At 37.1% G+C, this 14,189-nt stretch overlaps 1 protein-coding gene across 4 annotated transcripts in view; it reads left to right on the top strand.

Moving 5' to 3' along the window:
* Positions 1–14,189, top strand: part of MGAT4A (alpha-1,3-mannosyl-glycoprotein 4-beta-N-acetylglucosaminyltransferase A) — a 72,887-nt gene that overhangs the window by 33,075 nt on the left and 25,623 nt on the right. For all 4 annotated transcript variants that reach the window (XM_048961814.1, XM_048961805.1, XM_048961821.1 and 1 more), the window contains 3 exons: positions 443–583; positions 2,063–2,196; positions 13,954–14,000. In XM_048961814.1, coding sequence (XP_048817771.1) covers positions 443–583; positions 2,063–2,196; positions 13,954–14,000 — 322 coding nt within the window. The remainder of the gene's footprint in view (positions 1–442; positions 584–2,062; positions 2,197–13,953; positions 14,001–14,189) is intronic.

Below are 14,189 nucleotides of genomic sequence, written 5' to 3'. Positions count from 1 at the left end.
ATTTGTAGTAGCATTGCTGCATTGTGTTGATTTCGGTAACTGCAAGTAAAAACTAGGTACATTTTTTTCCATTTTGATCCACTGGGGGGAAAACCCACAGAACAAGCTAAATAAATGGAGCATTCTTCTGTGATTATGCACTGTGTTATGTGATCAATTAAGTACTGAATGTATCTGTTAGTTACCCTAAGTTAGGGAGGTTAATAAGTTAGGGAGTTAGAGGAGTTAGGGAGGAGAATAATCTTGACTATTGTTTATTTTAAAAATTAAAACAAGAAAAGAATTTCTTTTATGTGAGATACAGTGCCTCAGTAAAAACCATCATTGCTCTGTTTTTCTTCTTTTTTTTTTAGTTAGTTTTAGTTGGGAATTTTATGATTTACCACTGCATAAAATTTTTTAATGTTCTTTTTTCCTTGTTACTGGTTTTGTGTGTTCGCAGATGAGACGCTGAAACTACTAAAAGAACTAACAAGTAAAAAATCTCTTCAAGTGCCAAATATTTATTACCATTTGCCTCATTTGTTGAAAAATGAAGGAAGCCTTCAACCTTCTGTGCAGGTTGGCCTTGGAAGGACAGGAGGTATGCTGATAAAATGTTTATTTTATGTTTCGTGTCTGGAGGACTTTGTAGTTCTTGTAGTACAATTTACTGCATTACTTAGTAGATCAAGGACAGCTCATTTAACTTGTGTCATATTGATATCTCTTAGAATTCATACTGAATCCATGATGAAAGGAGTTTGGCTTCAGCTTTGGTCTTTTCTGCATAATATCAATCATGCCTTTTCCCATCTTAAGGTACACTTTAAGAAGCATTTAGTTTGGATGAGTTTTTGTTACTAAGTAAAAGAGAAGGAAACAAGCATATTACAGTTTCTGATCTGCTGCTGGGCGTATCTTCTTATCTTTTCCATATGTGTGGCAACCAATACATGGATATAATTATTTTAGTGTTGGTTATAACTCAGTGTTGGATACACTATGATAATTGCACCGATAAAATGTGGACTGGTTGGAGGGAAAAAAGCAATATTGTGCTGCAGTACTGTTGATCCCCTTTTCTTTTTAATCCTCACAAATTCTAAATATTGGTCATTAGGATAGCTCCACTCAATCCCACTCTAGGACCTCTAGAAAGTAAGTAGGGTAAAGCCCAACCAAGCTGATGAATCTTAAAGTATTGTTTGTCTCCAAGCGTGAGTGTCCCACTGATGGATCCTTACATCTCTGTGTGTCATCTGATTTGAAGGGCTCATGGTTTATCCTCTAGACCATTTTTTATCTAAACCTTACTACCCTTACTTTTGAAAGAAACATTAGTTACTCCTGGCCTGTATTTTTTTCATTACTGCAATGAGTTTCATTGCTGCTTCTTTTAACATTAAGGCATGCTCGTGTGTCAGATGTGTGAGCTCAAGCCACAGTTACTTTTCTGACTGTAAACACCATTTGTTTCAATGTTGTTATCTGGGAAGGCAAATGTTCTTTATTATTCTAAGTGAAGCCTGTGTTATATACTGTTGGGAACACATGACAGAAGTCTGAAATTACAGAACAGAAATTGGAGTCAGGTTTATTTAATTAAAAAGAGGGAGAAAATTGAGTTAAATTAATTTTCCTGTCTTCCCCTCTCCTGATCAATGCCAAAATCAGCAGAGCCGTTTTATAAGACTTCTGAGGAGTTAAATACTTGAGTTGTGAAAAATGGCTATTCCAACAGGAAAATTAAGTTAGAGAGGTTAGTTGCTCTTTAACTCTTACCTGATTAATACAGTGGTTGTTGATTCTTACCTGTGTAATAGCCTGACGTATCTAGAATTGTGTGGGGTTGTTGTTTTTGGTTTTTTTTGCAGTGTTTTTTCTGAGCATTTGTGATGATTGTAAATTGCGTTCCTGTTGATCAGTGGTGTATGTTAAAAACTATTTTTAATTACTGATATTTCAGTCTTGTAACTCCTTGCATTTCTTAAGTTATGCTTTATTAAAAAAATAACTTTTTGATTTTGTTCTTGTGTATGAAATTACTGAAAGTATACGTTTCTGTTTTGTTTGATTTCAGTTTCCATTGTAATGGGAATACCTACAGTGAAAAGAAAAGTCAAGTCTTACCTTACAGAAACTCTCCACTCCCTTATTGATAAGCTGTCCCCTGAAGAAAAACTGGATTGTGTTATGGTTGTCTTTATAGGAGAGGTAACACTAGAAATATTTTTATACAGTTTCTAACCTGTCTTTAAACACGGTGCTACTCCTTTCAGGAAGTGAAGCTCTCTTTTTTCTTTGGAACATAAATAGATGACTGTGCCTTTATCTCCTTTTTATGGAAGGAAGGATCTTGTGTTTCTGAGATGAAAGATCACAAAGAGCCCAGCCTTTTCTGTTTATGGAGGGAATAGAGGGCATGGATTCATTGGACTGCTTATTTTGCATGCCTTCTTTTGTTTATACATAGTAAGCGAGATGTGCTAATAATCTTATTCCTTTGATATCAAAATAATGACTGAGTCTGTGGTATAGAAGGGAATTTTCTTCATGCTTATGTTTAGTCCTTCCTTAGATTGATGCTACAGCTGGAGAAATTACATGCAGATAGTTACTAATTGTATTTTCTGGCCATTCTGGACATTGTATGTCTGGACCTTTTTGATGAACTAGTTCAAACAATATTCAGTTGGATAGTTTGCTCAGTTTGGCTCTGATTTAGCTGAAATCTTAAGGAAAATGATAGACAGCTTTCAGGAATAATTTTGCTGGATACTGAGAACTGCATATAATTATTTTGATGTATATATTTTCTTTCAAGAATCTCATTTGGAACTTGGGAATGTTTGACCTTCATCATCTAACTGTATATTGCTCTGCTGAATCAGTGTTTTGAGTCCCATAGATGAAAACTTGAGTCTACTTGAGTCTACCAGATAACTGTGAAAATCATTTTAATCCTGTGAGCCAGTGCCTATGCCGCTTTTCTGCAAGGAAATATTGTTACTGTTGATTAAGAATACCAGGAGATCAGAATTCATTCTGAATTATTGAAACGCTGAGTTTTCCCATCAGTTCAGTGAAGTGAAGGAATAGTTTTATTGTCTTTTAGTGTGGCTTCTTTTTAAGGTGTAAAAGTTTCCTTTTGTTTTACTTAAGGAGATCTGAGCTGTGTAGACCATATGATATCACTGGATTCTTGGTGTTCTACAAATCTTAGAATAGGAGCAAAGCGAATCCACACCCCTGTCCACAAGTACACAAGTTTCTCTTGTTACCTTAGGCAAGTTGTGCTGGTATGCCTGGGTTATCCATAGTTAAATAACTTTATTCCTTTGAGTTTTTTAATTTTTTTTTTCTCTTGGGAATTAAATACTATTTAAATGGCTGCGAAGAAACTCAGCATTTTAAAATGGGAGCTATTGCTTTTCAGCACAAGGAGAATTGTGTTTTACACAAACAGTTGAGTGGGGGCCACTGTATCTCAGGGATTTTGCTGTTTGAGGGGAGCAGGATTTGCTTAACCTCCTATCTGCCGTGGGTACACAGCAAGCCGTGAATGTCTGGGAAAATTTGAGAAGACTAGGTTTGAATTCTTACCCCATCATAACCTTTCCTTAGATTTCCATTTCTTCATTCAGTTTTCTCACCTATTTTACTATTCCTATCCCTGTTTTATATTTCTTAAAGTTCAATATCTTCCAGTCTGTTCTGTAGTTGCTACAGGAAAGTCTTTCAGTGAATAATACGATACAGCAGATAATTCATCTTTAATTGTAATGTGTTTTTATTCTGGATTTTGCTGTATTTCTCAGCTTCTTTCTGCAAGATGGAATATATAGGTTTAATAAGCGTTTTCTCTGGTTATCTGAAGCCTGTTCCCCTCGTGGACTTCTATTTGTACTTTAACAAAATTAAGTGCTTTTGCTTTTAACATAGCTTTGACTGTGGGGTTTCCTAGGCTAAAATGTTAGACCATTGCCAGCATTAACATGTGTGCATTAAGGAAGGCTACTTGAAATACATTTGAACTTTTGCCAGCAGTGCAAGATGGTGGCACAAGCTTCTGAAGGATGATATGGCCTCTGTTAAACGTTCGTGCAGTTTAAGGACTGTGAGAAATGGTCATGATGTGATATAACCTTATTCAGAAGTTTAGAATTACTGTCTCTGCTTTCCCTATAGCTTGTGCCAACAACAAGGAAAAGTTAGACTTTACAAAAATATTTTTACAAAAGAATTGTTATGAAGAGTGGTATTTTGAAAGGCTTGTACAAGTATTCTCTTGCTGATTCAATTTGAGAAGTTGAATTGATGGTGTTAATAAGCATTGCTGAGAGACACAGCTATAAGCTGTAATCTCTTTGGTGCTAAGCACCCTAAGAAACTTCTTTTAATGCTTCATTTCTTTCTTTCAGCAGTTCTATCTCACTTCTTTCTTATAAATTTGACTTTTTTCATGGAAAACAAATTGAAAGTTACAGCTAATGACCTTCTGCAAACAGCATGAGCAGTGTAAACAGATGAGCTAGTAAATATAGGCTCATTACGGTTGCTAAATAAAGACATCTGCATATTAATTTAGTGTTTGGATATTTCTCAGTAATGTGATTATACACAGTAAATTTCCATACTTGAAAGTTCAAGGAATTCTAAAATATCTTGGTTGACGTGATACCTAATCACCAATTTAAATAATTACTAGAATTGCTTGTCAGAAAGCTGTGCAAGTGTCCCAGTAACTGACATATGTCTGCGTTTTCCAATTTGTTAAAATAATTTTATTGCAGAATAATTTGCAGGGATTCATTAGAGTGACTGATAAGCAGGAACAATTCCTTGTACGTCTTCGCTTTTTCTTCCTCTTAACTGTGCAGCATGTTCAGATGATTTGAAACAAACAATTCGTATCTCATTAACTTGCTTTGCGTGAAAACTTGTTTTTTGACTAAGCTGTAGGCTCTGGGTTTAAAATATCCATGAGCATCAGATTGAAGTGACTGTCTAGCATTTTTAGTTCATAAGGATTGCAAATAACAAGAGAAACTTGGTTTTGAAACATCCGCATCATAGTGGAACAACAAACAGGTATGCTACTGAATATGAGAGAGATTAAAATACTTTTGTGGTATCCAAACAAGATTTAAAAGAAATAAATAACTGTTGGAAGGTCCCATTTAATGAAAATGTCTTAGACTCGCTCTAAATACATCACAAATGATTGCCAGTCTGCTTGATTAATCAGTGACTATGCTCAGCGTAATCTTTCTTACAAGCAGTAATCAATGTATACTGGAAAGACAAGAAGCCCTTAATTTCACCAAGAATGTGGAAAAAAAAACCACAAATCATTTCAGAAATCAGAAGACATAGCCATGCAGAAGTAGTTTGCTAATGTTGTGTGCTACTGATTACGTCTGATTGGGCAGTGATTGTCACAGAATCACAGAATTGTAGGGCCATTGCCCAGCCACTTACTGTTGGAGCACCAGTCTGTATGCTTCCCTTTCTTGCATATCAGTTATTCCAGTCTTACTCTGCTCTTCCTTATGTAAACGACTCACTTAGGGTAAAAACATTTGAACTTTAAACGTCTTCTGTTGTTACCCTGTCAGCTGCTTATGTGAACAGTGGCTGCTAAATTAAAAGTTGTTAATCTTCGATGGTGTTTTCTCTGTCTTCCTCTTGTGGAGAATCTTGCATTATTATTATTATTATTTTTTCTTTTTTTGCAAGGTTTGTCTAGTGTCTGGGTCAGTGCAACGCAAGCACCCAACAAAGTACTGTCCTGGGTACCATCCTGTTGTCATAGTTTTGGCTGGCACAGACTTCTGTTTGCCTTGTGGGGGCATGTGGTGCAGTGTTTTGAATCTGTGATGAAAACAGTGGTGATGGAAGCACACTGATGTTTTAGTTGTCACTGACCAGTGGTATGCAGAGGCAAAGACTTCTTTTGTGCTGCCCTGCCAGCAAGGAGAGCAAGGAGCTGGGAGGGGAGGGCCACAGCCAGGGCAGCTGACCCGATCAGTCCGAGGGGATATCCCATACCATATGGGGACATACTCAGAATAAAAGCTAGGGGAATGGACCTGCACGAGGAGAGACATTCAGAGCAAGGGTGCTTGTCTTCCCACACAATAATAATGTGTAATGAGCCTGATTTTCCTGAAAGTAGCTAAACATCTGCCTGCTGATAAGTAGTAGTGAATGAGTGCATTTTTCTTTGCTTGCACAGCTTTTGCTTTACCCAGCAAACCATCTTTATCGCCACCCATGGCTTTTTTCACTGTTACCTTTCTGTTTCTTTCCCAAATCCCATTGTGGGAAGAGTAAGTGAGCAGTTGTGAGGTGCTGGGCAGCATGCCAGGGTTAAACCACGCTGCTTGTGCACTGGTATGAGCAAAGCTTTAGTGAATTAAGCACTGAATGCACACTCTGGGCCAAACCCTGCCAAAACTGATTTGGAAGTAGTGACATTAGAATGCAAAATGGTAAACTTCTCCAGAAAAATAGGCAAGCCTTATTTTTGCCTTTTCTATCTGTGGGCTGGAATTAGAGATGTCTTTGATATATCTCTTGATAGGTTTAAAAAAAAAGTGTATTTTGTCTCTTGCTCTCAGCCCAGACAAATTTATATTGTCCTGGCTACAGAGACACTTCATTCTTTCTGTTAATCATTGAGAATGTGAACACTGCTGAAGAATCGCGTTCCAAGTTCTCAGATGATTTAATCACACATCTTGAGTTGGAGGAAGACCACTAGATGTTGGCATAAGCACACACTTTACACGCATATACATATGTATGAATGTGTGTATATTAAATAAAAGTGAAAACTAGACAAGGCTGTTGTGCTAAATTTATATTATGTTCACCAGGTAATTTTAAATATAGTCTTTTTTTTTGGACATCTAATTCAAAACTCTGCTCAGGATGAACATGGTTGCTACATATAATGCTAGCTCTTATATCTAGAGGGGTAGCTCAGGCTACCAATTAGTTTGAGGTATTTATTTAAGCTGCTATTGTAATCTCAGCTTCTTTGGCACCTAGAAAATGTAGACTGCTGATACTGGGCATCGTCACAGGGATTTACATTCCTCTTTTCATAATAATGGCTAGCAAAACTTTATATGGCATTAAACCAGTGATACGATCTGAGCTCTCAAAAAAGATTCTTGACAGGAGTTTGAAACCTGCCATGGACCTGACATAAATTTAGTGTCTCAGCAGAATGGTGAGTTTCAGGACTGCTCTTTTCTCAAGCTCTAGACTTGAAATGCTTCTCTTTATAAGATACTTTTTAGATGCGCTAGAGTCACAGTAACAATCTGATCTTTCTCATTGGAGAACATCGCTGTTAGTAGAGCAGAGTTGTGTCTAAACTTCACAGTAGTATCTAAAATATTTGTGAGATGAAAGGTAGCTGTAATAAGTTTATTTCAGAAGCATTGTAGTAGGTGAGTTTTGGATGGCATTCTCAAGTTTTACTACGGTGGTCTGCTTTGACTTAGGGACTGTGAGGAGAAAATCAATCTGTCCTCTAAGTAAGGAACACTGCATTGAAGTGTGCTTTTGGCTGTACACAACTGCTAGCTATCTTGGTCTGGAAAAACAGACCATCTAGACTTTTTCCATGATTTACAGGCTCACCCAAGCGCATGAAGAATTTTCCTCAGGCTTTCAGGCCAAGTACTCTGCTTTCTTTCAGACTCTACAAACTAGGCTTCGTCTGTAATATATACAAAGCTAATGGAAGTCTATGTGATGCTAACGTCCATCTAAATATGCTGTTTTGATTAGTCTCTTGATTTTTTTTTAAGTTGTGTTTTTGTTCTTTTGGTTTTTTTTTCTGGCTGGCCTTCTTAGGAGCTAAACTTGTTCTCTGTGGTGCTGCAATTGACAGCACAGCCTGTAGGGACACGTGCCTTCATGATTGAGGAGCTGACATGCAGGGCGCAAGGACAGTGACAAATGGCTGCAGAGTGATACAATAATTAACTTGTATTTCTATCACTGCTGCCAAGGCTTTGCGTTGTGAAATCTTGTCCTGAACTGCATTGAGTTTAATGCTGGGGCAGCTGGAGAGAAAAAGATATTCTTACCTGTGTAAGGATGGGGGCTCTGAGTAAGGGAAGGCTAAAGTCATTAGCTCATGTAGGACCTAGAAGCTCCTTTTTGTTTATGTAACATTAGCAGCCTATTTTATGACAGTACATTTTTTTTCCCCTTTTGATCTACACCTTGTTTTCATGTTTCATGTGTTTAACTTGAAATTGCTGCTTAAGATCTGAAAGCAGACACTGCATTATTGAAAATATTGAAAATATTGAAAATGTGGGTAATTATTCATATGTGCTTTCAACATTTCAAATCAAACATAGGTTTACTTTGCCTTTTCTGGAGGCTGTTAAATTTTGCATTGCTCATAATTATTTAAAATGCACTTAATTTATTCCGTCTATGTTTTACAAGCATGATGAAAGTTCAAATGAAATTGTTGTAATGAGTAAACAATGAGATTAGCACTTTTTGCAGATTAGCATGGTTGTTTCCCAGAGAATGTATTTTCTTTTTCAAGGGGAAAAGTTCTCTTGCAGAAGTTCAGGCTGACTTCTGCTAGATGTCATTTAAGAACTAAAATCTGGGCAATCTGATGGGTGAGAGAAATCATATTATTTAGAGTATGCAGTACAGCTGATATATGAAATCTTCGCAGTGTTCCCTGAAGCTTCTCTTCTTGAATTTGTAGGATTGGTAGCTTAACTTCATTTCCCAGTGATTTATGAATAAATCTTTGAAATTTTGTTGTCATCTTTGCTTCTACTTGCTCTTCCCTTCCTAAAACCGACTCTTAAATCCGAACAGATGTTTGGTCTGATGAAGATCTGATACTCACAGGATCACTGAGATTGAAAAGACTTCTGCTCAAAGCAGAGCTATCTACTATAAATCTGTGCATTTTTACATAGCATTTCAATGTGCATCTTGAAAATTACAGCTTGGGGGAAAAAAACCAAAAAGTTAAGCTTGGTAAGTCATCCATCCAGAAGAAGAGAATCTTAGAATTGGAAAGAACTGCAGAATGATTTGAGTTGGAAGAGACCTTAAAACTGTGTAGTTCTAACCCCCCTGCCGTGGCACCTTCCTCTAGATCAGGCTTCTCAGTTGCTGGTGCGTGGTATCCTAACATTCCCTTGTCTTCTACTTTTTGTTAAGATTTCTTTTTTCATCCCTTGGAGAATTTAATATTAAAATGAACTGTTAACTAGCCAGGTGTTGACATCAGTTGTCAATAGAAGAAAATAAAACAGGGGACAGGGATCCTGTGCTTAACAGTGCAGTATAGATGTCTGAACTTCAAGGCTATTTTTGCTTCTTCTAGCTGTACTGTGTCTTGTTTAGTGTATGGCATTGTGCAGGCTATTTCTGCACTTGCTCTGCTTCTGTTTCAACTGAGCTCCAGTGCTGTTTATACTTACTGTTCTTGTTTGTTTAGGTCTTATGTATGAGGATTAGAGCTGATTCTAATGTGGTAATACCGATGCAATGTGGATGCCTCTATATGAAATTGAGAGGCAAAATCTGAAATCAAGACGGTATTTCAAGTGAGTGGATAGCTAGACTGTGAACCTTGCTGGTAATTAATATCATGAAATACAAGTGAGTAAATTGGTTCTGAAAGGAGCTGAGCAGATCCAGAAGGAGCTATTGAATCTAATGGACACCCTTAGGATGAGGTATTAAAATTGCTGAGTACTTGGAACTGGGAGGTAGAAAAGTTTGTTCTGTACTTACTTCTTGTATTACTTTTCTTTTCTAAATAGCTGCTGCTGGTTAAGGTAGCACATGAGCTTTTGATCCAGGTAGACATTTGTTCTAAATTGCCATAGTTTTCCTAACATTTTGAGAAGCAGTTTCACCTTCTATATTCTTGAAGGTATGAAGTAGGTAGGATTTAACAGCAGAAAAGTGTTACTTCTTAAAACTAAAAGTCTCTCTAACAAGTTGGCTAGCTGTTAGTCAGTTGGACGGGATCTGATGGATGCTAACCCTGCCCTCAGTGCGGGGGCTGGAACTGGATGATCTTAAATGTACCTTCCAACCTAAGCCATCTGATGATAAACAGGCATTCTAACCTCTTGTTTTGTCTGCTAGCAAATACATTCTACTAATTTGCTATGTGCATGCACACTCATCAAATCAATAAAGAAGATTGGACTTTTGTTTATTGCTGTTCACTGTGTTTTTGCGTCTGTCATCAAAATAGTTGATGTATGGACTGAACCTTAGATCTTGCCATGTTCAGACACTGATGAAATGCCATAGATTTCATAAGCCAAAATCTTCCTTTCCTGCTGGAAGTTTAGAGAGGCTCAAGGAGATACTGCTATGGTAGATGGAAAAAGTTTACTGAGTATACACACACACCACACAATCACATCTATCTCAGGAAGTAACTTGAACTGAAAACAGATAGTGTGGCTGGTCACTGAAAGGGGGAGTGCTGTGTTTTCTTGTCCTGTTTGTACTCTTTTCTATGTATTTATTCATGGTTGTTGCTGCTGGAAGCAAGATGCTGACCTGAATGAATCTTTGGTCTTGATCTAGTACAAATGAAAAAAGGAGAGTGTCTCGCTCCATGTATTCCTGCTTCCACTGGGATCAATAATTTCATGTGTCTAGAAAGAAAGAACAGGAAAGATTTCAACTGCTTATATTGAAACAACAGATCCTGTTTATGCCTTTCATTAGTCCCCAGAAATCTATTACCTAACAAGACAAATTTGTTTTTGAGGCTTCATGATTCACTGGCAATATTAACTCTTAGGCTATGGCCTTTTGCTGCTTGACATTTAATTTTTAAGAGCAGTTCTTTAAATGATAATTTCTGCTTCCTTTTCTGAAGTTCCAAACTGCTAAGAATTATTTAATTTTCAACTTGAACAGTTTTACTAATGAATGGTAATGCCTTCTGATTTAGTAGGCATAAGCATTCATTGCTGTCATCTTACAGATTGTGCAGCTGTGATTGGGATCACCAGTGGCATTTCCTTTCAGTAGATGAAAATGGCACTGATATCACGAGCCAGAATTTACATTCTTCATAGCTGTTCCAAAGGCAAGCTGGTATTTGTCAGATGATCTTCTTTGGGAGCCTGAAGAACAGTTACACTTTCTTTCGTGGATGATTTCATTTTGATTCATCTGGGTTTATCTTGTCCTCATTAAGGTACTCTGAAAAAATAAGGGTATAGTTCCTTGCATAATACATAGTTCATACTTATTTGCAGTGTTCTCATCTCCTGCAGGTTGACAAGAATACTTCAGGTCTTATGCTAACGAGACAGTAAAAGCCTTCTTTCTCAAAAATAGAGAATAGAACTTGGTCAATAATAGTTTTTTTCCATCACTCTTGATTTACTGGCCAAATTTATTGATGGAGTCGAAATACCCTTAGGTTCAAGCAATTTTCTATTTCAGATTTCCTTCCATTACTGCACTGCAGAGTCTTCTGCATAGCTAACTCTTCCTTTGGGCATTGTGACAGCTTGGTCAAATTCATTGCATGTTCTCGCATTTATTGATGAGATTGTGTGAAATAACTTACAAGTGCCACCTTCCTGGGACATGACTTCAGCTGAAGGACACTGGCAAAGATCCCACTGAGTGTTAAGCTGGGTAATGAGAGGAGCTAATTGCCTCTGGAAGTTCATGTGTGGAAAGATAGTGTGCAGCTTGCTTATTCTGAGAGGAAGGGTCTGGTGTTGAGGTTGTGGTTCTGAGTCTCAAGTGATGCTGGTAGATAAAAAAGCAATTACTTGTATTGAAATAATCACAGGATATAGCATATTTTTAATGCATTTTATGGAATCCTAGAATGGCTTGTGTTGGAAGGGACCTCATGAAGCTCCAACTCCCCTGCTGCATGCAGGGCTGCCAACCTCCATATCTAATACTAGACCAGGCTGCCCACGGCCCCATCCAACCTGGCCTTGAACACCTCCAGGAGCAGAGCATCCACAGCCTCTCTGGGCAGCCTGTGCCAGCACCTCACCACGTAAGGCTTTGCTCATGAAAAATGTTATCAACTCTTTTCATCTCAATCTTTGTTCATTCTACAAGTGGTATTTCCTTTTGCACTATTCTGATGTGTTGGTGAAGTGTTGATTCAGAAGGTGAGTTACCTACTGAAAGAGCAGTAGTGTTTGCCTTCTCTTATGTTTAATGTAGCTAGACCAGCCCATCTTGACTTTGCTTGACAGTAGCACAGATTACAGTATGTGGTTGGAAGTCTACAGGCTACTTCTCTTAAATGTGAAGCTATTTTGATTGCTGTTCTGATTGGGAAATTACCAACCTTGTGAGTGAGGGAAACACAGAAAAATAGGTGGAAGTAAGGGAAAAACTCTTATTCCTTATTTACTTTCTTTGCTGGTTGTGGTCCATCCTGTATTAGGACAAAACAGGACAAAAACTGTTTGTTTTGAGAAGAGTTGCACTGTTGTGCAGGCTTTTGGCTAAGTGCATGCTTCTAGTTAGGATGTAACCTGGCATTTATTTTAATATCTGGAATACTGTGTAGAAATGAACTGTGGTTTTGGTGTCTATTTAAAAAACAAACAAAAACAAACAAACAAAACTTTTCCTGTGCAGTTACATTATGGACTGCTTAACAAATATTTGACTTGTTAATATGAGACTAAATAATCAGAGTTCGAAATCCAAATTGCTTCTTTTTCCTCTGTTGAATAAACAAATACTTCAATGTTTTTAACATTTAAAAGGAAAGAAAAACACATGATGTGTTTCAGTAAAATATAATGATTATTGAAGTATGTCTGTGTAACGATTTGCAGCTATTAAAAAACACAGTAAAAAAAAAAAAATGATGTCTTAGACTACATTACTGTGATAAACAACGCATGAACGATCCGTGTGTTCTTGTTAAGTCCTTAACAGTATGTAAAGGTCCATCCAGCCCTCAGTCTCCTTGAGTAGAACTTGTTGCAAGATGAGTTTTAGTTTGCAGAGATCTTGGCTGCTTGTCCTGTAGAAGACTGGGACTAATGCTTACAAAGGAAGTATTTATGAAGGAAAGTATGATGGATGGTTTCAACTCTTCTATATAGTACTTGCAACTGACTTTTGTGGGGGGGGGGGAAACAAAAAAGAAACAACACTGTTGTCCTTTTTCAAAAACTGTGCATCACTGGCAGGCAGCATGTTGGATTTAAAAAAGAAAAGCAGAACACAAATGAAATAACAACTGAAAAATCACGTTCCCATTTTGGAAGATCAAAGGGTAAGGATCTTTATCAAACAAGTTCAGTGGATCTATAGAAATACTTGGGAGGGATTTATTCTCTGTGTGTATAATCCTTTAATGATAATCCGCATTACAAATTGATCAGAAAGTATGGAATATTCCTTTGTTTCCAGCATTTGAAAGGCAGCTGTTCTGCAGAATCCTCATAAGCTACCAGAATCTTCATTGACTTACAGATTGCAAATTCTCTTCTTAAAATTGATAGAAGTTTAGGAGATGTATTTATGAAGTAGATGTGTGTTTAATGCCCTGTACCCCAGAAGGCTTCCCTTGGTAATGTTTTGCATGGTTTATTATTGTATAACAATACCCCAAAATTTTTCCTATGCAAACATTCTTGTGATCATTTTGTCATTAAGAGCACGAACTGCAAAAAACCCAAGTGTTATGTTAGAACTATCTGTTAAAAGCAGAGAGAAGGCACATCATCCCATTTTATGTACTTAAAAAGAAAAAATCTCCTCCTGTTAGATGTAGGACATAGGAACACATCACTCATGAAATTGTAGTACTCAAATGTCTTGCACAGTGAAATTTATTGTCAAGTACAGCTACCTCAAATGGTTGTGTTAATGAAGTGCAGCAGCAAAGCTGTTAAGTATTTTACTTATTGTTTTTTCTTGTTTTTTTTTTTCCAGACCGATCTTGATTATGTTAACAATGTTGTTGCGAGCCTGGAAAAAGAGTAAGTTGCAGTTTTAGTGAGAAACTTTTCTTATTGGTGACTTTGCTTGTTGTTTTTCCTAAGAAACACTGTGATGAATACTAAAAAGTGTTATGGTAGTATGAGGCTGTACATTTTTGGTTAGGGAGGGGATTTCTACGTTTGGGTGAAAAGAAGTATTAAACGATAAATTAAGGGGTAATTATTCAG

The sequence above is a fragment of the Lagopus muta genome, chromosome 1 (genome assembly GCF_023343835.1).
Source record: "Lagopus muta isolate bLagMut1 chromosome 1, bLagMut1 primary, whole genome shotgun sequence".
In the NCBI taxonomy this organism is placed as follows: domain Eukaryota; kingdom Metazoa; phylum Chordata; class Aves; order Galliformes; family Phasianidae; genus Lagopus; species Lagopus muta.
This window is presented reverse-complemented; position numbering and strand designations above follow the sequence as displayed.